The sequence below is a fragment of the Triturus cristatus genome, chromosome 6 (assembly GCF_964204655.1).
Source record: "Triturus cristatus chromosome 6, aTriCri1.1, whole genome shotgun sequence".
Lineage (NCBI taxonomy): Eukaryota > Metazoa > Chordata > Amphibia > Caudata > Salamandridae > Triturus > Triturus cristatus.
Genome location: NC_140589.1, coordinates 1,115,720,614 through 1,115,735,151, shown reverse-complemented (window position 1 = coordinate 1,115,735,151; position 14,538 = coordinate 1,115,720,614). Strand labels below are relative to the sequence as shown.

The window sequence follows — 14,538 nt, the reverse complement described above, 5'->3', positions numbered from 1 at the left end:
TTGAATCCACTGTGTTCTACTGCAGCCTCTAAAGAAAAACTAAAGCGCTAACACTTTAAATGAGTTCTCAAATATCTTCCTCTTCTATTTCATTAAAACATTCTGACATGCAGAATGAAACATGCACTTTAAACACCTGCAGCAGACTGCCAGTTAACTCCCTGGTGATAAGTAGCTTTACTACCGTGTTCTAATGAGCAACTAGAGTGCTAAGATTTTGAATCTATGCCCAATGTGTGGCACATTCGAACGCCATCTTGATAGAATGGAAGTAGAAAATTGAAAACATTTTCTATTGAGGACACTGCAGTAAATGAGGAAATTAGGGAGATTCATAACAAATACATTGCACATGATGGCCATCAGAGAGCCCAACTATAACACAAATATCACCCAAATGTAGCCCACGTATAGCCCACTTTCAGAAGTGTGCAAAACACTTATTTTTTGGTTTGTTTTTTGCAGTTTATTTAGCACAGACTTGACACAGAGGTATTGCAGTGCATTACATGAGCATCATTACTCAAGGACACATTCATTTTGTTATTAGGCATAGGGAGATTGAATGATTTGTTCAGAATCACAAGATGTCGAGCTGATGCTGAAACTCAAACCTGGTTCCCCAGTTACAAAGTCTGCAGCTCTGGCCGTAACTTCAAATCCTCCCCATTAAGTGTAACAAATAATCAAGTGATCAACTGGATAAAAAAAAAACAAAGCTAACAAATTATTTAAAAGTTCTTTGTTGGTATTTGAGAACTCGGAAAATATGTCCTAATTTGAGCTGTTTAGAGAACTAACAATAATTTCTCTGGGAATAAGACTCTCTCATGGAGGAGGATGCAGAAGCAATAAGTTGACCACGCCGGGCAGGCGGGAGGGACAGTGGCAGCACAACAGACCATGGAGGGCAGAGAAAAGGGGGACAAGGGCAGCAAACATGAAGGCAGTGGCAGTACAACCATACATGCAAACAGACCAGATTCAGGCAGGAGATGCCCAATGTTTTTAAGCACAAAAGGAATTTATTTGATCTATCTCCTGCATAAAAGCTCCTCTTTTTCAATGTAAGTCAATGTTGAAAATCAATTCCCCAGGTTTTCCTTTTCAAAAGCTCCCGCTTACCAAGTTCAAAATGTTGGCAAATAAGGTACATTGGATCACGTAGGGCAGGAGGAATGGGGTAGGGACTTGGATAAGAGAGGACAGGAGGAAGATGGACAGGGGCACCAAACTGACCTTATTGGGAAGGCATCGGGTGTTGTAGCAGCACAATATAACACACAGGACAAGCAGGACGGCAGTTCAGCATAACGGACCATGGAAAGCAATAGGGATGGGACAGGTCCATGTACATTGACAATAGAGGGCAGAAGGGAAAGAGGCAAGGGCAGCAGGCTGATCATACCGAACAGAAAGTTGCAGCATAACGGACCATGAAGGGCGGGGGGAGGGAGCATGGGCACAACAAAGTACCAGATAAGGCAGGAGAGAGGGATTAGGGGTCTAAACATGGAAAACAGAGGTTGGGGGCAAGAGGGCAGGAGCATCAAGCTGACCATGGACGGCAGGAGGGATGGGCACTGGAAGCACAACACACCATGGAGGGCAACAGAGAGACTATAATGGCTTAAACACAGACACTGGAGGGAAGGTGGGAGGGGGTCAGGGGCAGCAAGCTACCTTCACAGGGCAGGTGGGAGGGGATATGGCTGCACAGAAGCCCATGCATGGCAAGTAGGAGGTTTAATGGCAGCACAACAGCCATGGAGGACAAGAGGGAGGGGACAGGGGAATGCACAAAGGACAACAGAGGACAGAAAGGAGGGCTAGGGGCTGGACACAGACATAAGAGGGCAGGGGAGGGAGCTTCACAACAGACCATGCAGGCCAGATAGGAAGAGCAGTTACAGCAAAACAGAGCATGGAGGGCAGAAGGGAGTGATAGCAAAATGGATCATGGAGGATAGGAGAGAGGGGATGGGGCATGGAACTTGGACAGGCAAGATGGAGGTGGCAGGAACAGGCGGAAGCCATCTGACCATACTAGGCAAGTGGGAGGGACAGTGGCAGCTCATCAGAACACTCAGAGTAGATAGGAGTGTGACAGATCCATAGAATATGGTGGGCAGAATGGAGGGAGTAAGGGCATGCACACAGGCATCAGAGGGCAAGTGACAGGAGAGTAGGGCAAGCAAGCTAAGCACAGAGGCTAAACAGGAAGACAATAATGGGGCACAGAATTGGGCAATGGACTCAGAAGCACCAGACCCACCTGTGGGATCTAGGTCCTATGAGTTGTATTCTTGGAGTCAGGGGCACAGGGGTCCTCTCCTCCATAGGAAGTAAGGGGGGTTAGAAGTTATCCTCATCCCCTACATCTACTTCCCCATCTGAGAGGTCTTCACCTTCCCAACAGCTTCTGGAGCTTTTGTTTGGAGGGTTGGGACCCCGTGACAAGGTTTTTAAGTTTGCATAGAGACCTTAACTCCCTAAATACTAGATGGAGGTAAGGGGTGAGGTCGAGCTCCTCAAACATGTTCTCTATGCCATTTGGTAGGTTTTCACTAACAGTTGAGTTCTTGTTAAGAGACATTCTGAAGAAAAAAAAACAGAATTCTAAAGTCAATTTAGGAATTCTGTCGCGTGATCAGGTGTTGACCAAGTCAGTTCAATAAATGCAAAGTTCTGACTCTGTATATACTATACCAAAGTAAGGTATAGTGTGCACAGAGTCGAGTGGATCCAGCAAAGGCTTACAGAGGTAAACGTAGATAACAACTTACTCTCTTACCTCTGTTCCCATGAGACACAGGGTCAAGACTGATTTGTTTTGTATTGTATATAATATTTATAGAGTGCGACAAACACCCTACGGGTACCCCGGCGCTGAAGATACGTGAACACGGACCAACAAGGAGCAAGAAGAAAATAAAAATAAAAAAAGAGCCTAAAATGAGCATTACTCAAAGATAACAGGATCACGTTCTAGGGAACAGCCACGTTTTGATCCTTTTCCTGAACAGGGACAAGGTACTACATTGTCTGATAGCGAGTGGAAGTTCATTCCAGAGTTTTGCGGCAGCATAGCTAAGCGATCTTCCTCCCAGTCTGGCCCTGTAGAATCTGGGTACCTTTGCCAGATACGCAGAAGAGGAACGAAGACTTCGAGCAGGAGTGTACCAAACCAGTTTCTTCTGTAGTGGCTTAGGACCTAGTCCATGCAGCGCCCTGAACCCAATGCAAAGGGATTTAAAATATATCCTTTGCTGCACAGGAAGCCAGTGTAGCTCGGCTAGGCACATTGAGGCAGAAAAACCTCGTGGTCTGGATAATGCTAGTTTCGCTGCTGTGGTCTGAACACATTGTAATCTCTGGATTAAATACTTGGGAGACTCCAACAATAAGGCGTTACAGTAGTCAAGTCTACTTAAGATTAGCGCCTTGGATAATCAAGGCTCTGGCCGAAACTGGAAGCAATGGAAGGATCTTTCTTAGAGCTCTCATAAGGCCAAAACTGCACCTCACCGTCTTGTTCACTTGCGTCTCCAATGACAGGTTGGCACTGAACAGGACTCCCAGGTTTTGCACCGTCGTAGATGGCGCCAAGGGAGTGGAAGTGCAGAGAGGTCAGAAGTTACCAGGAAGAGGCAAAGGAACCTTCCCAACTGCGCAGTGCAGAATTTCGGTCTTATCCGAATTGAATTGTAAGGAGTTATTTCATAACCACTGCGATTTGCATATAGCTGGGTCCGAACTGAGGTGGCGAAGTGAGCTAAAGAACGATGATGGATTCAACCCAGATCTGTGACTGGGGGTGAGTGTTTGAAAAGTTTCAGCACTCCGTCTGTCATCTCTTTGTGTTTGCTTTGTTCGCCCTAATTTGGCAGGGTATGCCCAGACGTGGGTCTCTTGCTCACTTTGCCACTGGACTCAAGCTAGCCTGGCTGAAGAGGGGTGTTACCCCGAAATCGGTCCCAGGATGCTTGTTTCCGGTTCAGGGAAGACCTCGCTTGGCAATTCGGGCTGGACTGTTCCCGTGAGGCACAGGGTCAAGGCTGATGTGCATATAGCTGGGTCTGAACTGAGGTGGCGAAGTGAGCTAAAGAACAATGATGGATTCAACCCAGATCTGTGACTGGGTGTGAGTGTTTGAAAAATTTCAGCACTCCGTCTGTCATCTCTTTGCGTTTGCACTTTTCTTTCACTACCCACAGGGCTCTGGCTTTTAATTGTAAACTGATTGTGAAATTAATTAATTAGTTCATATGTGCAATCTGTGACCGGAGGATCTGGACAAATCAGTCCATTTACCTGTGTCTCAGTTCACTAATTCACAAAAACTGTAAGGGTGTAGACACACTATTCTGCGTAGAAAGGGCTGTATTAGAATTTTAAACATCCACATTTTTCGGTTACATTTTTAAGATTAATGAAAAACCTGACTGGGAACAGGAACAGTGGTACATTTTTAGCTATGAAAGTCTATTTTTGTATGCAATAGCACGTCCTACTGTTGGAACCAGCTATTTTTGTGCACAAACCAAATATGAAGTGCAGAACTGGGCTTGAAGGTCTTCTAAACCTTATATTCTAAAAATAATTGGCTTATTTAACAAAAGAAGCCCTTCATCCATTGCCCTCAGGTGGCCCTCATTTAGGGGTGAAAATACTTTTTTTACTTAAAAAATGACTGCATCATCACCATACCTTCATCTCAGAGATTAATTTTTATACAATAGCCAGGTCCAGATTTACTAAGATATTATGTCAGGGTTGCAACCCTTATTTGGCGCAGTCAAGATGCAAAATCCGTTGTAGATTTAAAACGCCATGAAAATCCTGATAAGCATGGCCTTGTTAAAAAAGAAAAAGTAAGGCAAGGCAGCACAAAGCACACTCCTCGGTAGATGGCAGATGAACATGACTAATGGAAACATACATACATACTAAGAAACCCTGGACAATCTATTTAGATTGCTTAACAATGCTAGGTCTGTCTCCTTCCAATATCAGACAGGCAGACACACTTAACGATTTTCTTGCTCCTCCTAGAACAGCTGTCTGCATCTTTACTCTCCGCACAAGACTTTGCAACCAGTTTCTCATCAAAAATCACCATCAGATAAACCCTAGCCTTACTACTAACTTGTCCTCTTTCCAGACATCGTGACTTTGCCTGTACAAACCACTGGACCTTTCTCCGATACTCAAATCTAGTAACGCTTTGTGAGGTTTTTATCCTTGTAATCCTGTAAACAAACATAAAACTTCCTTCTCGAACCTCACGAGTAGAACTGTCTGACATCCTAACATCCATAGTCCTCACTCTCTCCTATTTGGCATCTACCCCTTATACTTTAAAACTATGTTGGAGACCCCTTACAAAAAAAACAGCAAACCCTGCCTCCCCATCAAATTTCTCTACGGCCCTCCTTTTTCAAAATAATCTAATGTCTCATCTTCAACCACCTTCAATTCTTACAACCTGCTCCATGTGTTCCAGATGGGATTCTGAACCCTCCACTCCACTCCACTGAAATTTCCCTCATTCACATAGCTAACTTCATAAAACAAGCCTACTGCAACGTCCTCTGAGCCATCATAGTCCTGGACTATCTGCCACATTTGACACCATTAGCCACCTACCTTACTTGACATTCTAAGGTCCCTAAGCATCAGGCTCGACATTGAACTGGTTGGTTCTCCCACCTATTTTGCTGGTCTGTCTCTGTGGACTGGCTATCCATAAATCATCTCACTCCCCCCCCCCCCCCCCAACTACCAGTTGGAGTCCACCAAGGTTCTGACTTTGGTCATCTCCTTTTCTTGCTTTACACCACCTCCCTTAGTGATGTGATCTACTTGTTTGTGTTTGCGAAGACATTTATGCAGACAAAACCATTATTTCCCCTTTTCTGTCACCCCTTATGAAGCCTCAGATATTAGACTACCTTGCAGCAAGACATTTTCTGCATAAACCAGTCTTATGTAGGCAAAACTATGAGAAATTGTGTACTGTGAAAAATGTGTGCAGTACAACATACAGAATTTCGTCATTTTTGCTAGTGTCATTACATTTATATCTATGCTTACTACTGAAAGTGAAGGGCAGGAAAGCCTAGTATAGATGGATAGAGGCTCATAAATAGTGAAAGCAACCCAAGAAACGACTGCTCCGGGAACAAGATTAAGCAGAGCATTATCAGGTGCGCTGCAAATTTCCAACTTGCTACTCAGTTGAGACCCTCTACAGGTCATTGCCCAAGGGCATAGCAGCAGATTAGAGATGCATGCTGAGAGAGAAATCTGTGTCTCATATTTTCTTTCTGAAATGAATGTCACTAAATGTTATTTCCTTATTTTACAAAACTGAACACCTGGGATCAAGAAGGAATTCAATGAACATTACGTATTCAGAATATATCTATTTCTATAGAAACTGAAATATCATATTTTCAAGTTTACATGGATGAGTTTTTACTATCAAGTATGTAAATATTTTAGTTTGTAACATAGAAAGCTTTTTACTCATTTCATTTTTTATCTGAAAGAAGGGAAGCATATACTTTAAGGGGCATCCAAAGCACGTTATGGCATTCACCCATTGCAGTACATATGTCATGGCCAAAATCCAATTTTGATGTGAGGGATAATTTGAAAGTTAGCCGGCCTGTGCGAGAATTCAATTTTTGAAGTTTGTAAATCTGAAATATTGCTACTGTCCATGAAAGACAACACTTACTGTATGTAAGAAGAGGGGAATCGCTCTGTGTTATGTCTGAGCCAGTAATTTGTACTCTGTAATACCTGAGCCCGTATGATCATTTGTCTCCTGAAATCGGGTTAAGACAAGAGTCAGTTGATTTTTGTAACCTGTGGATTACTATGGCTTTGTAAGGCTTCTGAAAGGTGCATATGTGGGGCAGTGGTTTAGGATGAGATTAGTATGTGACTGGGGCACTCACAGAGTACCTTCTACTGAGTGGGTGACCCAAGGGCTTAAGTCACTGGAATAGATGTGGCCTGGTCACTCAGGTATATCAGTGAAGTGTAGATGTTTTCAAACTTTCATTTGCCTTGTTATATGCAATATACAAATCAGCACAAGTTTAAATAATATTCCTCGTTGCATCAATCATTTAACATATCGCCTATTGATCTTATTCTGCTAATACAACAAAATGAATAATCTAAAATGAATAATCTAATGGTGAGATGAATGAGTGTTACAGCCAAAACTGCTAATTTTGAAACTGGGGAATCCGGTTTGAGTCTCGACTGCAGCTCAACATCCTTTGATTCTGGGCAAATCACTTAGGGGTACATGCATCAAGCTCTTCATTTGCGATTACCAAATAGCTATTTTTAAGGAAACGCTATTTGGAAATCACTAATGCCTATGCATGTAGGAATCGCATTAAATGTGCAATTCCTTTTCATTAGCTAATAGCGATTCTGGAATTGCAAATCGCTATTAGCTAATGTGACTATTCATTACCAAGGGCCTGCAAGCCCATGGGAATGAATGGTAATGCATTCGCAAATTCCTGTTACAAAATTGGTAATTGCAAATTGCGAATGGAAATCCAAGGGTGCCCGGGGGCCTAAGGTCCCCCTGATGCACCCCCAACAAAAGATAAGTGTGCACATGTGAAGCACACTTGCCCTAAGGGCAAGTGTGCGCTAGATGGCACTTTGAAAAATGCCTTTTTGTGCATTTTTCAAAGCATGCAGAAATTACCATCAACTTGATGGTAATTAGCGTTTCCTAAATGCACAGTTATCATTTAGGAAAGGCTACATGCATCAGCAAATAGGGATTTGCAAATTGTGATTCCCTAAATGCACTTCCAATTTAGGTAATCGCAAAAAATTGCGATTCCTTAAATTGCGAATGACAAAAGCTACATGCATCTGAAAAGGCCTTTATCCATCCGCAAACGGAAAAAAAATTTGATGCATGCGCCCCCAAATCTCCCCGTGCCTATGAAACAAATGGGTCCTTGTGTAATGTAACTAGTGCTCATGTTAAGCACTCTAGGACCTTCGGGTCAAATTTGCGCTCCATAAAACTGAAAAATAAATAAAAATTAATGCATTAAATTATTATGCAACAACATTTATCTTACTGACTCCCCTAAGAGAACATGTGTTCATATACCTTCCCAATAGCTTAATGCTAACTTGTGAAAACAGTGAAATAACCAATGGGTTGATTCTCTATTTATTCGGTTCAGAAGCAGAACACGATTCAAGAGCTTAAGAGAGTTAAGGAGTTGGCCGTCTCCATACAGTCAAAGGTGATGGTGTTCCCTTTAACCTGAGGCCGTGAGAGGAGGGGATGGCAGGCTATTCATTTTAAACAGAGCAATTAAGGCACCGTGAGCGAGCTGCTCCTAAGCTTTCACATGCAAATCGACCTTGGACTCGCACCGAGTTTTTAACTTCCCTGACTGGTTTCACTTCTTTCCTGAGAATGGACCAGGAGGGTTTGACGATTTTAACTGGAATTGGAATTAATTCTTGGATACTTTAATGAGATTAGAAAGACCGTCTTCCTGTGTGTTCCTGAAATTGCACTTTTGCACGTTGTATAAACTACACTATGACAAGAAAAACGCTTTCAGCTTGGTCATTCTTTTCCAGCTGCAAATGAAAATATGCTTTCATCATATTTAAGACTGCTTCCCATTTATCGTGGGCAGAGCATTCAGACACAGAATGAAATTAACGGCAGTTTAGATTGAGGAACATTTTTGCGCAGCAAATACATGGTTAATGTAACCATCCGAACCTCCTCATACTTATAATTAGGAAATAATGCTATATGACTGTAGTAATCAGGTCCACACTGGTAGGTATGATTCAGATGATTTATTCAGGTAAGTTACAGGATCAGTTGTACAGCCAGTGTAGAGACGGAGTTAAGCCAGTGAAGAGCCAGAGAAGAGCCCTTAAAGAGCCCCACCAGGAGCAGCCAGCCAGGCGCTCAGCCCATCTCCAACTGTGTGTTTCACAGATCAACATTCCACATGACATCATCACCCAGTGTTCCACTGATGGAGAAGTAAATAGGAAGAAACACACTGTACCAAGATATAACATATCCTCCTTCCTTCCAAACGAATAACCAAACAAAGAAATAAAGAATCAGATAAAGAGCTCAGAAGAACCAAACTAAATAGAAGGGTACAAGGGCGAACAGAGCGAAGGTAGAAAAAGAGAAAACCAGCAAAGTTCTTAAGGAAACAGAAAACAAGCAAAGGTCTTAAAGAAACAAATAACATAACTTGTTTCCCATCCTCCTTTCTACAAATGAGAAAAAAAACATCAATGAGTACTCCCTCTGCACTCCAACTGGCCAGGTGGGTGTGCGAGAGAGCAATCACATCAGTAAGAACAACATGACAGAGAAGACGAAGAATGCGTAAGATTAATCATGCTTCCCTGTGATAGAATTAAAGATAACAAAACATTTTTTTAACAGCACTGGGTAAAACAACATAGAAAGATCTTAGCACCCAGTGAACATGAAGTTAAAGCGCAAGGCGACTTACGTCAACAGTAACGTGATGCGCAGGGCGGCTTACACACAAAAGAGACAAAAAAAAACATGAAGCACAGGGCGACTTATACATACATAACATGAAGCGCAGGGCGGCTTATACTAACATGAAGCGCAGGGCGACTTATACACAACTATAACGTGAGGCGCAGGGCGACTTACACACAAAACGCAAAACACATGAAGCGCAGGGCGACTTATAGATACACCAAACGTGAGGCGCAGGGCGACTTATACACTGAAGAACAAATGAAGCGCAGGGCGACTTATACATACATAAAACGTGGGGCGCAGGGCGGCTTATACACAGAAGAACAAATGCAGCGCAGGGCGACTTATACATAACAAAAGACATGAGACGCTGGGCCGATTACACATAGTCCATACATGAGACGCAGGGCGATTTACACACAGGACAAAAATAACATGCACAGGATAGTAGGGAAAAAACCCCCACAACACACCTCCGGAGAGGTCAAGAAATTGTGCCTAGAAACACGGGACACACGTCCGTGCGACGCACCTCGACTAGAGGTCAACTAATGTGCACACAAAAGTGGGACAAACCCCAAAACACACCTCACGGAGAGGTACATAGATTGTGCACGATTGTGCACTGTGTGGTAATTTAAAAACCTACTGGCACACCAAATTTGCACTGTAAGATATGGGCGAAGGACCCATAAAACACATCCTAGAAACCCTATGAAAGGTAAAATGTCAACGTAACATGTAGACCATTGTGCACTGTAGCTAATGAGCGAAAAACTCATAAAACACACCCTAAGTAGTGTAAACAAACAAGAACCGACCACCTTGTGAACAGGCTTGTTGACATGCAAATGTAGCGATGTGAAAACACTTTACATTGCTAAACGTCTAACGACTGTGCAACAAAGTACATTAACGGTACAATGTCAAAATGCGTAAGAAATACGCCAAAACAACAAAGCCAAAGGTGTGCCTGTCACCATGATCCAAAAGGCAGGCATTAAAAGAAGGTAAACAGTACATGGTGATAATAAAATCAACATCTCCAGGAGACTTCCCATCTTAAATTACTTTGGAGGAGATACAGTACCCGCTGAAAACAGAAGAACACCAATAGTTGCCAGAAACAAAGTGCTTGTCAGCAGACACCATGCCGGTTGCAAAGTCCCAATTGTTATTACCAAAAGTACCTTGAATTGAAACGTGTATTTCACAGCTCAAAGATCTGCAGTGTTGCTGGATGGCCACCAGATGGCAATAATGTATTGCTGCTGTATTTTCCACCACAATTTTCCACAGGTTCCGAGCCCAAAACGACCCTCCAAATGCACCGTAAAACAAAGTCCCGGTAAGCGACAGCATTGTTTAAAGAAATGCGAAGAGCCACTACGATCTAGTGAAAGATCACTTTAAAGCAGGAACAACGTGACTCTATGGAACGGTGATGCAGCCAAGCCCAAGATGGCGGCACAGAAAGTGGCTCACAGCATGTGCGTGCAGGCAGGGAAGATCAAGCAGCATGTCGCAGGGAAGACGGAGGACGTCACAAGCACTATGGAACAGGTGGAGGTAAGCGAGCGCTCTGCTCCAGGCGCACGAGACATACTTTGAAACACAACACAGCAGTTGGTAAAAACGAGGTACTATATGTCTCAAAGAAAGGCCTCACCTCCCAACAGTGGAATAAACGCAAGCTGCAGTACCTGTACCCACAGATTGAACAGATCCATGTACAGCTCGGATCTCGTGTGGCACAATGAGCACTCTGACAGTCATCACTTTACCCTTTGAAATTAAATTGGTGTGCGCCGGACACAAATTCAGGCAGACTAATTACTTAAATCGTCCAGGCAGTTTGACATTGTAGAAATTGAGCTTCAGTGTGTAAATATTAAACTTGTCCCAAACGAAATTGAATGTGTGAGACTGAATCCCACTCCACACAGGAAACACAAATCAGGCAGTCCAATTACCTAGCTGTTGAGACACTGTAGAGACAGCATGTATAGACTTGAGCTGCAATTGAACAGATGCTATAGGAACAGCATACAGACCTTTAGACATACTGTGGAGACTTGAGCTGCGTAAGAAACAGGAACTGGCGCTATAACGTTGAGGGCTTCCGGTGGGAGGTCACTGGTGGGGCTGATGTGTTGCCAGTAGATAAGTAAGTGCAGCTGTAGACAGAGGAGAAGGTTTATCTTCAGAGTAGGTACTCTTAATGCCCTCAGAGGTAGCAGAAGCAGGTTCTTAGTTTCAATTCGTCGCCAAAAATATGTAGTAATCAGGTCCACACTGGTAGGTATGATTCAGATGATTTATTCAGGTAAGTTACAGGATCAGTTGTACAGCCAGTGTAGAGACAGAGTTAAGCCAGTGAAGAGACAGAGAAGAGCCCTTAAAGAGCCCCACCAGGAGCAGCCAGCCAGGCGCTCAGCCCATCTCCAACTGTGTGTTTCACAGATCAACATTCCACATGACATCATCACCCAGTGTTCCACTGATGGAGAAGTAAATACGAAGAAACACACTGTACCAAGATATAACAATGACCCATAACCTTGGAAAAAAGTTACGTACAATTTAAAAGGTCATTGTATTCAAGTTGTATGTTTTCTGGTGGGGTTGCTTCTCTAAAATGAAAAAATAAACACACTTGAACACAGGTCCCCACAAGGCAATTTTTAAAAAAAGTTGTAAAAATTGGCGCAGATGTATTTCAAGTAATTTAGAAGACTTTACCTTGCGGAGACTTGGGTACAGGTCTCCACAGCGTGAGTGTGTTATCATACTCAAGTCCCCACAAGGATACTAAAACAAACAAACAAACAAACAACCTCCCCCCCAAGAGGAAGGGAGTGGGTCACTGCTGCAAGCTCCATGGGCATAGGGTTTCAGTTAACACCTCCCACCTTCCCAGCACCCTCAACCTAGTCTCTTAACACCAAAGGCTCCCCTGCCGCCACCTCCAACGGTCACAGCTCCTGTCTGAACCCTCCTCAAATCCCGTGGAGTGCAGACCTCCTGCTCTCACAATGTCCTGGCCCCCCCGGAGATCCCTTTGATGACCAGGACTCCATCTGCTCCTATGGGATGAAGCTGACCTGGCACATCAATGACCCAAGGCTACTGCAGGTTGTGTGGGTTTGCAGGTGACGGGCGAGGACTCACAGATATTGCAGCTTAACGTCCATAAGATAATAGATGCATTAAAGGGGTCGGTGGGCTTTTGGAACACTCTCCCGCTCTCCCTCATGGATAGGTTGGCGATAGCAAAGATGGTGGTGTTGCCCCGCTGCCTGTACATGTTACAAAACACCCCGTGCCCCATCCCCAGGTGAAAATTCTGGGCTCTGGACTCTTTACTGATAGACCTGTACTGTGCAGGTCGTCGCAGTAGAGTGGCGCTTGCCACACTGTATGGCACTTATGAGGAGGGTGGCCTTGAGGCACCTAGAATTGTTATATTTCATATCGGTACCCTAATATAGGTTTAGAAAACATCGTACACTTTTCCTACATCATCTCCCCTTCATTTCATATGAACAAGCCTTATAAGGGCATAACTCCAAATAAGGACAGAATGCCTTATAGGGACTGAATGCCTTATAGGGACTGAATGCCTTATAAGGACTGACGCCTTTTAAGGACTAAACCTTTCCCCTAGTTCTAAGACGAGGGTGGGTTCTGCCCGATCGATATTGCTAAGACGTCATCCTTGGCACATATGAATAATTTAGGAGTACTCTCTAGGGGGGCACATTTCATCTACGCACAAAGGTTTAATCCCCAACGTCATCCGCATACTGAACAATGGGTAACATACGCACATAGACTGTATAAATACAGCACCTCTTGCTATCAGTAGTCAGAAGGGAACCAAGACTTCAAGGCCGACACACTGACCAGAGACGCTGCTGCTCCGGCATGCCATCGCTCCAGCTGACAGTGGTCTGACTATCCCTTGCGGGTTGTCCAACTCAAGTCCAGGACAAAGTCCCACACTCTCACTATTCAGGTATGGGGGTTCGACTAAATCCTAGCGGGATTCTAGGCTATTAGGCTCTTAGATCTTAGGCTCATTAGCTCTTTAGCGCCTGCTCACATGGTAGGTACACTCAGGTAGATCTAGACCGGCATCTTAGGAGTACTCACTTTATTTTATAAATGCATTTTATATTCATATATGTGTTCATGACTATTTCAAAATGGTAGAACAATACTATTCCTTTTTATTCACTGTACTGCTGGTTCTATGTCTCTACTACTGTATTACAGTTGTAGCAACATATTTGTTTTATATGAGAGGAACAACGGTACAATAAATTCTTATTGTACACACCCCGACTGATCCTTCTATGTATCTCTCTGAGAGCAAAACAAGCAAGCACGAGTGACTGGGTGAAAAGTAGTATATTGTTTACACGAGACTGAAGAATCAGGGTTTGTTGTGTTCTAAGGTTGCATAAAACTAATCTCTCTGATATAAGGAGATTCTAGTGGCACTGCGAGCTAGCTAATGCAAAAACATAGGCTAACAGATTCGGTGGGGGTGTACAGAGTCAGTCTACCACCAGAGCCACAGTTTATGTTATCCACAAACAGAGCAGGTCCTGCATGAAGGGTACAATAGGAACTACACTACATGGCACCCAACGTGGTCTAATGGCACCCAACCGTTTGGTTTGGTACATATCTAACAGTATAATCTGAGTAGCTCAGTCGGGCTTATTCTCAGAGACCCTACTTACAAAAACCCAGAGACGTCTGGAGTGAGTGGGAAGAAACTCCGCCACAGCTGAGTAGACGAGATATCCTATTTATTGGCTGTTGGTTAAATCAAGCTTGAAGGAAATATTACCAAAATTGTGCGTAAAACCTTTTGCATAAAACCTTTTCATAAATTTCTTGGACAGTTATTCAGTGTCTACAACACGATGTCTGACCAAGAGGTAGACCTAAACAGACTAAATCAGTCT

General features: G+C 43.5%; 1 protein-coding gene across 3 annotated transcripts in view; it reads right to left on the bottom strand.

Annotated features, from left to right (window-relative positions):
* Nucleotides 1-14,538, bottom strand: part of LOC146821046 (uncharacterized) — a 326,636-nt gene that overhangs the window by 209,124 nt on the left and 102,974 nt on the right. The window contains exon 2 of one of the 3 annotated variants that reach the window (XM_085611980.1): nt 11,614-11,736. The exons of the other annotated variants lie outside the window; for them this stretch is intronic. Within the exon in view, the coding sequence (XP_085468106.1) occupies nt 11,614-11,736 (123 nt within the window). The remainder of the gene's footprint in view (nt 1-11,613; nt 11,737-14,538) is intronic. 3 annotated transcript variants of the gene reach the window in all.